The following is a 12,896-nucleotide window of genomic DNA, read 5'->3' on the forward strand; positions in this document are numbered from 1 at the left end:
AGCGTGGTGCTGACAACCCCAAGCCAAGGGTTAAGATCCCCTTACCGGTCATCTTTTTTTTAAAAAAAAAAAAAAAAGTTGGCTTAACAGACAGACAGAAAGGATAATATTTATTCTTAATACGAAAGAAGGAAAGGAAGAAAGAAAAGCAGACCGACAAAGGAAAAAGAAAGAAGAAAGAAAAGGAAAAGAAAGGAAAGGAAAAGAAAAGAGAGGAAAGAAAAGGAAAGCAAACTTTAGTAGCAAGAGAGGTGTTGAAGAAGAGAAAAACTGAGATGCCAAAATAGACCAACTATTAGTACTTACAATAAACACTAAATAGTCCAAAGAGGCTCAGATTAATTAGTTGAGCAAACAATAATTGAGCACCTACTATGTACTGCACATTGTGCTATTCACTGAAGATATGCAGATTAATAAATCACAGTCTTTAATCTCAAATACGACCTAGGTTTACTAGATTGCCTAGGAGAGAGATGAACTCTGTTAAAAAGAAAAATTCAAAGACACAATGTACAAACAGATCAGCAAGGCAAAAGACATACCATGTAGTTTTGTTGGTTTTTTTTAAGGTTGGGAAAATAGTGTGTGCGCCTGTGTGTGTGTGTGTGTGTGTGTGTACATGCACGAAGTATGTGTGGTACTAGGTATGGGGTGGGGGATAGGATTGTGGTGGGGGCAGTGGGAGATCCTTGGATCACAAGTCCAGCTAGAAGGGTTATTACAAAACCTAGCAAGTACATTACTTAGATGGAGAAGCAGAACTATTTGGAGAAGTCAAGTGAACAACGAGAAAGATCAAAATGTACGTCTGCATAAATCTGAGTAGCAGGGCAAAGGCATCAAAGGGAAAACACATAGTGAAGCTGATCAAGTCTAAGGTGAAAAAATATGAACTCTGAGGTGTGAGCTTTCAGGAGCTGGGCTGAAAATAGTGTGATTTTATCGAAAAGTGGTTGGTAGCTCCATATGCAATGGGGAAGACTAAGCATGAACATTTTGAGAGGTAGTCTGAAAATAGTCTATTTTACACACTAATTAGGGTAATATTTAGCATAAGTAGAATATTTAGATAGACATAGATTATGTCAATGTTCTGGTAGTTGATATTTCCACAGTATTATTCCATAATCTCTCTTATTTTCATTTTCTCTCTCACTGATAATGTTTTATGGGACTTTTGCAGAAAAAAATGGAAATGCAATTTATATTTCCTAAATTATATAGCAGGTTGCATGTACTTTTGGTTATTCTATTACATTTTTGACAGAGACTAATTTTTGCACAGTCCACCTTTCTGCTTTCCTAATCCAAGGGAGCAATTGTTGCAACTTAAAGAAGCCACATTTGGCTGTTCGAACTTAGCCACAGTTAACCCAGACTGTCCCTACTCTATTGATGTTTGTCTATCCTGTTCCATGTTTCTTTTTGACTGACTTTTTTTGTTGTTGTTTTTATCATTCCTGCTGGATGGGCACATTCAGACAGGCTGCTCCTTTGCCTTTGCTTCAGAAACTGCTCACGGGGGGGGGTTCCCAAGGGAAACTGACGACTGGCTTCTGTTCATTTACTTCACAGATCCTTGGCCCCTGGAGCATCAGATTTAGAAGAAATGATAGAGCAAGAAGGAATATTCTCCACTGTGTTAATTTAGCTTCGTGGGAGGAAATTATTGCCCTGCAGGTGGCAATACCTAATTTGGTAGGACAAGTGGAAAATCTGCTGGTGGAACAAAGTACCATGTATGCATAAGTTTCATCCTTCATGACACTGCCTCAATTGCCTAAAGAAGTTATTTAGCTCCTTGAAAAAGCTTCCTTTGAGACTCCACTTGTTTGCTAGGACTATTTCTGATGAGTGAAAAATTATACCCTACGGATCTCCTATTTCCCAAGTTAAGCTGAACAATTAAAAGTGCTTGGAATCCTGTATGGCTGGAATAGCTGAGAAATGCATGACAGCTCCATATGCAATGAGGAAGGCCCAGCATGAACATTTGAGAGGGTGAGTCATGGAAAATAGTCAAGATCCTGACCTGGACAGACAAAAACTAGGCTATGTTAGCAATTTCCCACAGAGTCCTATATATGCTGCCCTAATTTATACCCAAGATTTGAATGAAAGCACGATACTCACTACCAGAAGTTGTTAGAGTATTTGGTGGTATCCTTCCATAAAAAACTGGCTTGGACCCAGAGATGGGCAGTGTTGTGGAACTGATTGCCTAACACATCTGAAGGCTGTCAAGATTTGAATGAAAGCACGATACTCACTACCAGAAGTTGTTAGAGTATTTGGTGGTATCCTTCCATAAAAATCTGGCTTGGACCCAGAGATGGGCAGTGTTGTGGAACTGATTGCCTAACACATCTGAAGGCTGAGTACAGTTGTAATTCCTGCCGTTGGGATCTGTGAAATTTCCAATACTTCATAATAAAACACCTTTTACTTAAGCTAATTTAACTGGATTTCTTGTTTGTTTTTTTCCTTCCTTCCTTCCTTTCTTCTTTCCTTTTTTCCCTTTCCTTTCCTTCCCTTCCTTTCTTTTGCAGTCAAGCTGATTCCTAACACAATATCAAACTTCCCTTTGCCTTTGTAAAAAAAAAAAAAAATCTATTAAGTTATGCAGGTGAATGTAATGAGATTCATTAGCATGGGAGAAAGTTTTCAGTATAATTTTAGGCCCAAAACAATTTTAAAAGAGTATGATACAGTACTAACTATTTGTGCTGACATGAGACGTCTGTTGGACAACTCCATTGCTTCAATGTTAAGGGTCTCATCTATTTCCTTGTTACAGTCTGGACATCGTACTTTCTGATGTTCTGTTGTTTCTTCTTGGTTCAACTAAGTAAAATACAAATAAAAAACAAAACTAACACATGAATATTAACATATGGTTTAGCATAAACCTTAAGCAATTTTCATACTAATTTGGTTTGAAAAATGATAGATAATCTGATAGATACAGAAAAAGTGTTCAGATCCTCATCATTTGTTCAGTTATGTAGAAGATAAAATAATGACCAGTTTTGGGGGGAAGAAATTATATTATACATTATACATGTACATTCTCAGACCCCACTTGGAATCAGAGTTGGGAGGTGTGGGCAGCAATCTGTGTTTTCACAAACCTATTTGATGATTCTGCTGCAGTGAAAGTTAGACAATCTCTGCTTTAAACTAATTACTTAAGGTAGAATAGAATGTGAACATCTGTTAAGGAGTTGTGAATATGGATAATTACAGATGAGAAAAACTGAAGCTGAGAGAAAATAAGTGATTTCCTCAAGATCACAAAGCTATTTATTAAGTGACAAAGCTAGGATATAAACTCAGATTTTCTGAGTCCAAGGCCAGTGCTCTATGTGTAACACTAGAATATCTCTCATGTCTGTATTGTAAAGAGAAGAATGTGGCTGTTGATCATCTGTCTTCTGAAACAGATCAAGTACCATAATAGTGGCCCCAACGACTCCACATTACAGTCGGCTGGGTAGTGGATTAAAAACACATTTCGGGAATCGTGCTCAGTCCACCCACATCAGAATCTCCACGGTAGGTGCTGGGAATTCAATCAGTATTCTTTATAAGTTTTCCAAATGATTCTTATGCAGATAGGTCAGCAAAAGGCTACAGCCAGATATTGGGAACTATTAGAGAAACCTTGGTACTTTTCCCATACAGAAATCCTGGCAGCATTTCTACAGGCACAGGGCTTGGTTCTGAGTATCCATCTGGAGCTTCAAACACTGGTTAATGGATATGAAATGGATTGGGGGGGAATTCTATTTCATAGAGACTAAATTACCTTGCTTCTGCACTCCTAGAAGTTGTTCCCTCATATTGTGTGATGCAGAAAAATATTGCAATGAAAACTGGACGTGATGTAGGACATGGAAAAACAGCAGCAGCTTTGAGAAGATCCCATAACAACTTTTACTATTTCTCCTTATGGAAACCATGACTGATTGGTGTGCTGAGAACTCGTAAATGAGTAAGTCTGACCACAGAGATTCTAAAACATATCTCAGAAGCAAGAGGTGACATCTCGCCCACAGCTAAACTTATGATACTGGCTTTGAATTATATTTTACATTAAAAAAGTTAACCATAAATTAGGGTCTAGCAAGTGTTAGGATATATAATAGCCTAAAAAAATGCTGAATATTTGAATGAACAAACGCCCCTGCCTACCCTCAATCTGATGAAAAACTAGGCATTTTCTAAGGCTCACTCTCTTTTTTTTAATGATATCTTTTAAAGGCAGCTGCAGTACACTGCTCCCTGCTTTTGAGTTTACAACTATATTTTCTATATACCCAAAGGGGTTGTGACTTATACTTTCCCCCATGGTGATCAGAAAATACCTTAAGATCCCCTCCTTACTGTTATAGTAAATAAGGAGTTATCAATACAACTTCTCTGTCAATTACAAATACTAAAAATTGTGAATTAATATTTATACTTACTTAAGCACAATATCTACTTTGAAGGAATAAACAAAAGATATTACTTGCTTACAGCATATGGGTTTTGGAGTGTAATTGCTTTCTCAACCATGCTCCAGTCAGCATTAGCAAGATCTTTGTCAAATTTGAGTGCGGAAGCTGTAGATTTGGTTAGCTCTTGAAAGTGTTGAAATGTATAATAAACTGATTTATATTTTGTTGATGTGACATCACGAAGACCTTTGATACAAAGAGCACATTTTTAAAATAGTAGAAACAGCACCATTTTGATATGCATTGTAGAGCTTCCTTTTGTTCTTAACTTATTGTCACTAAGCATTTTTAAAAACACTAAATAAAGATTCAACATAAATTGTTTAATGATGGGAATTCTAACAATTTCAAATTTTTCTACTTTCATACTCCTCACAAAAGCTGAGGTATATGATAATAATAATAGTAATATCTAATATTTATTGAATGCTTACTATATGCTAGGAAAACATGTTTCAGCATTTTGCATTTATTGAGTCTTTTGGTTATCTCGACCACCATTTGTGGTCAGTCTTTTTCCCAGTTTGATAAATGAGGAAACAGAGCAACAGAAGTGTGATGGTTAATTTTATGTGTCAACTTGATTGGGCCACAGGGTGGCCTGATATTTGGCTAACCTTTATTTTGGGTGTGTCTGTGAGGGTGTTTCCGAATGAGATTAATATTTAAATTGAGTAAACCGGATTGTCCTCCCCAATGTCAGTGGGCCTCATCCAATCTATTAAAGACCTGAATAGAATAAAAGGCTGAGCAAGAGGGAATTCACTCTCTCTGCCTGATGGTCTTTGAGCTGGGACATTGGTTTTCTCCTGCCTTTGGACTTAACTGGAACTTAGACCACTGGCTCTTTTGGTTTTCAAGCCTCTGGACTGGAGATTTTGGGACTTAGTTTCCATGATCCCATGAGCCAGTTAAGCACATATGTTGAATTATTTGCATTACTCTCTAAAGTTCCAACTCCTCACGCCTTCCTTCTGTCCTTGAATATGCCCAGTTTATAGCTTCCTCAGGAATTTAGCACCATTGTATTCTCTATTTTATTTCATATGTAGTTTGTTTACTTTGATGCATGTACGACTCTCTGATTTTACTTTATCTGATTTGTTTACTATTTGTTTCTCCTTACTTCAGTGTAAGGCTCTTAGTAAAATTTTGTTGAATAATTGGATAAACTTGTAGTATTATTTTAGTTACACTGGGCTCATGTAAATAAGTACTCTTTTTAAATAAATAAGCTTATTGGTCTAAACCATTAACATGCCTTTACATATTCAATTTCTTTTTCAATTAGACACCACTGCTTTGTATTTATATGAATTTTTCTTTATTATTAGCACTTCTTTAGCATATTTAGAATATTTTTCTCTTTACCCAGAATAGTAATTAGTAGGGCTCACCTAGTTTAGTTACTGCCGTTGGTAAAATAAATCTATTGACAGTCAGGGTAATTAAGCATACTAATACTCCATGAAACAATATCTAGAATTGAAAAAAAACAAAGTAAGTATTTATGACGATTTCATATAATATATTCTATATTTACCAGTGTAAATTAAGTTAGGTTGCACTATGGTAGTAGAGGCTCATGGCAGGAGAGGAATTCAGATGTTCAGGGATTCTCTCTTCTCTACGTTCCTGAATGTACTTTGTCTATGTTTTGGAACCAAACCCAAGTTAGGACACATGGTTTGACAAGTAAACATATAGTCATAGAGACATTGGGAAAGAATAATTGTTCTTAAATTCCATTGCTGCATTTCTTGATTCCTGAGAATACACCTATACTTTCTGTATCAACCCTTATCCACTATGCATACCTGCCTGGGCATAGCCACACAATTCTCTGCTCAACATCACCAGCAATCTGTGTTAAACAATTCTCCACATCTAAGAAAGAAAAATACTCAGAGGCCTTGCTATGTTTTATCTGCCTCCTACTTTGCCTCTCTGGCACATTTTCATTTTCAGGAGTGTCTTTGGTGCCACTTGATTTCCTTCTCCACTTTATACTCCAAGTCAGTCTCCATAGACAAGTAGATTAACACTTTTTAATCAGAGACTACACACTTCTGGTGATATATGGAATCCTAACTTCCAGAACTTACATTAAACCCCTAGCCAGTCCTCTGTTCTGTGGCCACAGATGGAGGTCAGGGAAAGAGCATAAAACCGCACTGGAGACTTTCAATCGTGTACATTAGAATCATTTGGTGCCCAGGTTGCCCCCACTGAATAAGATTTAATTCTTTAAGGGTGCAACCCAAGCATTGGTAATTAGAAAATCTGAGGTATAATCTACATTCATTGAAATGTTCTTATGTATCATTTGATGATTTATGATAGTGCATACAACCCAGGTAACCCTCAGTCCTATAAAGATGTGGAATATTGTCATATCCTCAAAAATGTATTTAGTACTCCTTCCCAATCAATCTTCCACCCCATGAAAGGCAACTACTATTCTAATTTTTATTTCTATAAATAAGGATTGCCAATTCTAAAACCTTCATATCAATTGACTCATGTATTATGTATCTCACTGTGGTTTTAATTTGCATTTCCCTGGAGTAATGATACCAAGTATTTTTAACATGCTTATTAGTTTACAACTTTCCTTTTGAAATGCCTGTGTAACTCTTTTGGCCATTTAAAAAATTGGGTTGTTTTCCTCTTATTGTGAAATCGTATAAATTAAAAACTATTCAGATAGAAGTGCATTGTCAGATACATATAATGTGAATATTTTCACCCAGTCTGTGGCTTACCTATTCATTTCCATAAAGCTACCTTTTGATAAATAAAAGTTTTTAATGTTGATGAAGTCCAGTTATTATTTTAAATCCCAGGAAACCTCTGTCTATCCCAAGGCCACAAAGGTATTCTCTTACGTTTTCTTCCAGGAGTTTTAGAGAATTGGTTTTATATTTAAGCCTATGATCCATCTCAAATCAGTTTAATGTACGATGTGAGATAAAAATGGAAGTTCACTTTCTTTTTTCTAAAGTAATCTCCAGTTGTTCAGCACCGTTTGTCAGAAAGATTATCCTTTCCTCCATTAAACTGCTTTTAGTTTAATGTACGATGTGAGATAAAAATGGAAGTTCACTTTCTTTTTTCTAAAGAAATCTCCAGTTGTTCAGCACCGTTTGTCAGAAAGATTATCCTTTCCTCCATTAAACTGCTTTGGCATCTTTGTCAAAAATCAATTCACCACATAAATGTGAGTCTTTTTTGGTCTCTATTATATTCCACTTATCTATTTTTCTATTCTTATGCTAATATTTTACCAACTTAGTTACTGTATCTTTATTGTAAGTCCTGATATCAGGTATTATAAGTCCTCAAACTTTGTTCTTTTTTTCAAAATTGTTATGTTTATTCTAAGTCTCTTGTATTTTTATATAAGTTTTAGATTTGGCTTATCTATTTCTAAAACATATCTGCTGGGATTGAAATTGTTTTGAATATAGTCATGTCTTGATGATCTTGAGTCTTCCAATTTATGAACATGGTGTATATTTCCATTTATTTAGGTCTTTAAAAATTTCTCTCAATAATGTCTTGTAGTTTTCAGTGCACAAGTTTTGCACATTATGGAAAGAAGCCTGTAAGTTGGCTCCCAAAGGTATCCATCTCTTGATATTTAGTCTATTTGAATGTGGACTGGACTTATTTACTCACTTCTAATAAATAGAACATGCAGAAGTAATGGGACTTCACTTTCAAAATTAGGTTTTAAAAAGACTGTGGCTTCCGCTTTGTAGGCTTGCTTTTTGTAGATCTCTTGCTTGCTCGTTCTGAGAGAAGCCAGCTACCATATCGTGAACTGGTACAAAGAGACCCAAGTGACAGGGAACTGAGGGAGGCTTTTGGCCAAGAGCCAGCAAAAAACTGAGGCCCTTATTTCAACTGCCTGAAAAGAACCGAATCCTGCCTGAAAAGAAACAAGTGAGTTTGGAAGCAGATTCTCCAGCCTCAGTTGAGCCTTTTGATGGCTGCACCCCCAATTTATGCTTATAACTGGTTGTTAAGAAGGAAGGAAGAGGGGGAGGCAGGGAAGGGAAGGAGGGAAGAAGGAAGGAATGAAGGAAAGAAAGAAAAGACCACAACAATAAGTTGAACTTTCAGAAGGAGAGAACAAACCCAAGTACGCTAGAGATGGGGGATAGGTCGGGAGGAGGTTTGGGAAGTGATAGGTTGGGCAAAGGGCGTAAAGAAATATCGCATTTTGTAAGAATGAATATGCTAATAATAAATAAAAATTTAAAATAAAAATAAAAGTATAAAAAACCCAGAACATAATGTGAGCAAGTACAGAAGTGAGGTTATTAGAAATGTGAGGAGCAGAGTGTGAGTGGTTGCTAATTAAAGAGAGAAAGATGGAAGAAGCACCTGCAAGAATGAAGGCTGCAGGCACAGCAGGAGAGAGGCGTTAACGGCTAGTGAGAGTGTAGCATGAGGCAGGTAAAGTGGGGCGGGAACGTGATTGTCAGTCTGGTCATGTTCCATCCACACAGGTTCTGCAAGAGCAGAAGTGAAGAGGAGGGCTGTGCACCCACTTTAATGAAGTACGTAAATCATTAAAATAAAGACATCATGCATGCTAAAAAAAAAGTTTATGAGAGAAATTGAACCAGAGGCACCCAGTTAATCTGTATCCATATTCCCGACCCATAAAAACTGAGATAATAAATGTTTCTTGTTTAAAGCCCCTAAGTTTGGAGAAAATTTGTTACACAGGCATAGATAACCAATACATACATATTTTATTATTTTCATTTCTGGGTCATATTTTTGATGTTGTTGTTGTGTCATTTATTATTTCATTTTCAAATTGTTTACTGTTAGTATATAGAAATGCAATTTAGTTTTGTATAATAACATGCATCTCGTGATCTCGCTAAATTCACTATTAGTTCTAGTGGTTATTTGGTACATACGTATGCCTTTCACTCCCTATTGCCCTGGATAAGACATTGAGTACAGTGTTACACAGAAGTGTAGAGAGCAGACATATTCACCTTTTTCACAAACTTAGGGGGAAAGCATTCAGTATTTTACCATTAAGTGTCACTTAAGCTTCCTTTTTATTTGTTTGTTTGTTTTTTTTAACCCAAATAAATGTTCTCTAAGATTAAGGTAGTTTTCTTCAAATTCTATTTCATGGAAAGTTTTTCATTTTTATTCATAAATGGTTAAATTTTGTCAAATGCTTTGCATGTGTTGAAATAATCATATGGGTTTTCTCCTTTATTTGGTAATGTAGAGAAATATATTGACTATTTTTTGAAAGTTAAACTAACAGTACATATTTGAGAAAAAGCCCACTTGGTCATAATGTATTATCACATGTATATAAATATATATATTTAGATTTTATTGGATAAATTTTTTTAAAAATTTATTGAATCAAAAGTGATTATACATATTTTGGGGGTTCAACATTGAGATATATTGATCAAATCAATATTACTAGCATATATACTGCTACAAATCATACTTATTCTTTATGCCCCTTGTCTAATTTTACCCCATCCCCCTCTCCCTCCCTCTGCCCGCTCTAATTACCCTAGATTTCTTCTCTCCTTCTGTAACAGTAATGTTTACTCTGTTGATTTGTTGCCTAGATGATCTGTCCAATGCTGAGAGGTGTGATCAGCCCCCAATATTATCGTAGAGCAGATGCTTCTTCTGTCACTCTGGAATGGGCTTTGTAGAGAGAGACATCCTCTTCTTTTCTTTGTCTCTGCTGGTGGCTCTCCTTTTGTCGATGCACTCCAGTAGCTGGTGGACCATCTGCATGGTGGTTGTGACGTCTAGCCACTTTCACAGCAGCCTTGGTTATTGTGGTGGCTGGGGTGGGCCACCCACATGGAGGTGATGTTTTTGGCATGCTCCTTGGTGCTGGTGGTGTACCTGGTTGTGGGAGAGGTCCAGCCCAGGATCCATGCCTCAGGTCCCTGGGCAGGTGCCAAGGTGCTGGCGTGGTGTGCCTGGGCTGGAACTAATTTTTTGTCCTTTGCTTACTTCTAAAATGGGGAAAATTCCTGCGGGAACCAGTACTTGAGCTGTGTTGTTGAGTTAAATTGCTGCTTTGCTGCTGTTTCACTTGGGAAGGCTTTTTGTGCAGCTCAGGGTTTAATGGTTGACCTTACAGGTACTTCTGGCTCTCCAGAGACTGGGTGCACCTGGGTTGTTTAGAAACTCTGATCTGGGCCTGAGTTTTTTCATCAAACTGCACCCCATGCAATTCTACATTCCTGACCAGTTTCCTCTTCATGGTCCTGTGCTGATTGGTGGACAGATTGGCTGTTCTTGTTGTGTCCCAGTGTTCTCCCAGTGGGCCCATCTCCCCCACTGCCTGTGGTCTAAAAACTTCACATGGGATGGGCCCCACACCAGTCCCTTGCGATGACTCACCGGCCTCTGAATGGCTCCCCTTTTTCAGCTGTTCTGGCTCCCCACTCCTGTGTGGGTCCAAAGGAACCCTATTAGTGGTCTTGCTGTCCTGGGGGCCACCAAGGCCCTCTTCTCCCCCACCGCCTCCAAGCAACTCCATCCAAAGGGCACAGCTGTGGCTTCTTGTGGCTCCTGCTCCATGTGCTCAGCAGTTTCAGCCTTAAAGTGGCTGAGGCCCAAAATGCTCTGAGCATGGTTTCTCCCCACTTCATGAACTCTGTAGGTCACTCCTCCTCTTCCCCTGAGCTCCAGTGGCCCCAGCTTGGCTGTTGTTATATTTTTATAGTTGTAAATTGGTTGATTTGTGGGAGAGAGTGATACTGGGGACTGTCTATTCTGCCATCTTGACTGGAGCTGGATAAATATTTTTTAATGATTTTTATATCATGTTTTACCAGTAGTTTATTTTTCTTGTAATGTCTTTGTTGTTGTTTGGTATAAATAACTGGCCACATAAAATGAATAAGGAAGTGCTCTATATTTTTCTATTTTGTAGAATAATTTGTGTAGCATTGATATTATTTATTCCTTAAATGTTTGGTAGAATTCACCAGTCAAACTATCTGGGCTTCCAGCTTTCTCTGTGAGAACATTTTAATTTATATATTCCAATGTCTTTAACAGATATAAAGCTATTTCAATTTTCTGTTTTTTCTTGTCTGTTCTTGTTTGAATAAGTTTTTTTTTTTTTTTCAGGAGTTTATTTTATTTAAGGTGCTGAATTTCTTGGCATAAACTTGTGCATAGTTTCCACTTGTTATGCCTTTAATAACTGTATAATTTGTGGCTGTGTTCCCCTTTTCAATATTGACATTGGAAATTTGTTTCTTATCTCTTTCTTTATGTTTCTCTGTCTCTCTGTCTCTGTCTCTTTTCTCTCATTTTTATTTTTTTGAAATTTAACCTTTTTGTTTTGGGATAATTGTAGATTCACATATAATTTTAACAAACACAGAGAGATTTTGTGTGCCATTCACCCAGTTGACCCTGATGGTAACATCTTCCCAAATGGTAGTAGAATATGACAACCAAGATATTGACATTGACACAGTAAAGGTACAGAGCAGTTTTATTACCATAAGGATTTCTCATGCCTTTTATAGCTACCCCACTCCCCCTCCTGCCACCACCCCTCGTTAACCACTGACAACCTCTAATCTGTTCTTCATTTCTATAATTTTGTCATTAAGAATGTTATATAATTGAAATCATATAGTATTTACTCTTATTTGAGATTAGCTTTTTCATTAGGTGTAATTCTCTGGAGATTCATCAAGGTGGTTACTTGTATCAATAATTTGGTCCTTTTTATTACTCAGTAATATTCCATGGTTCGGATGTACAACAATGTTTTTAAACATTTCCCTGTTGAATGACATTTGAGTTGTTTCTGTTTTGAGTTATTATAAACAAAACTGCTATAAAAAGTCATGTGCAGGATTGAATAGATTTAAGTTTTCACTTCTCTGGGATAAATTCCTAGGAGAGGAATTGCTAGACTGTATGGTAGCTGTGTGCATAGCTTTTTTTTTTGAAATAATGCCAAATGGTTTTCCAGAGTGACTGTGCCATTTTGTATTTCTACCAACAACGTATGAGAGGCCCAGTTTTTCTGTATCCTCACTAGCATTTGGTGTTGTCATTATGTTTTATTTTAACCTTTCTGATAGATGATATCTTACCATGGTCTTAATTTGCATTTCCCCACTGGCTAATACTGTTGACCATCTTTTCATCCTTATTTGCCATCAATGTGTACTCTTCAGTGAAATGCCTCTTTATGTATTCTGATCATTGGACTATTTGTTCTTTAACTGCATAGTTTTGAGAGTTGTTTATATATTCTAGATATGAAAGCTTGTCAGATGTCTGGTTTGAAAATATCTGGGCCGGCCCGGTGGCGCACTGCTACAGTGCACCACTTGGGAGTGC

General features: G+C 37.0%; 1 protein-coding gene across 1 annotated transcript in view; it reads right to left on the reverse strand.

Annotated features, from left to right (window-relative positions):
* The window catches only part of SLC9C1 (solute carrier family 9, subfamily C (Na+-transporting carboxylic acid decarboxylase), member 1), a 99,061-nt gene that overhangs the window by 58,467 nt on the left and 27,698 nt on the right, over positions 1-12,896 (reverse strand). Inside the window, exons 9-11 of the mRNA XM_008573783.1 lie at positions 5,903-5,984; positions 4,525-4,691; positions 2,722-2,847 (exon numbers count right to left, since the gene is read on the reverse strand). Coding sequence (XP_008572005.1) covers positions 2,722-2,847; positions 4,525-4,691; positions 5,903-5,984 — 375 coding nt within the window. The remainder of the gene's footprint in view (positions 1-2,721; positions 2,848-4,524; positions 4,692-5,902; positions 5,985-12,896) is intronic.

Source organism: Galeopterus variegatus, unplaced genomic scaffold (assembly GCF_000696425.1).
Source record: "Galeopterus variegatus unplaced genomic scaffold, G_variegatus-3.0.2 Scaffold963, whole genome shotgun sequence".
NCBI classification, from domain to species: Eukaryota; Metazoa; Chordata; class Mammalia; order Dermoptera; family Cynocephalidae; genus Galeopterus; species Galeopterus variegatus.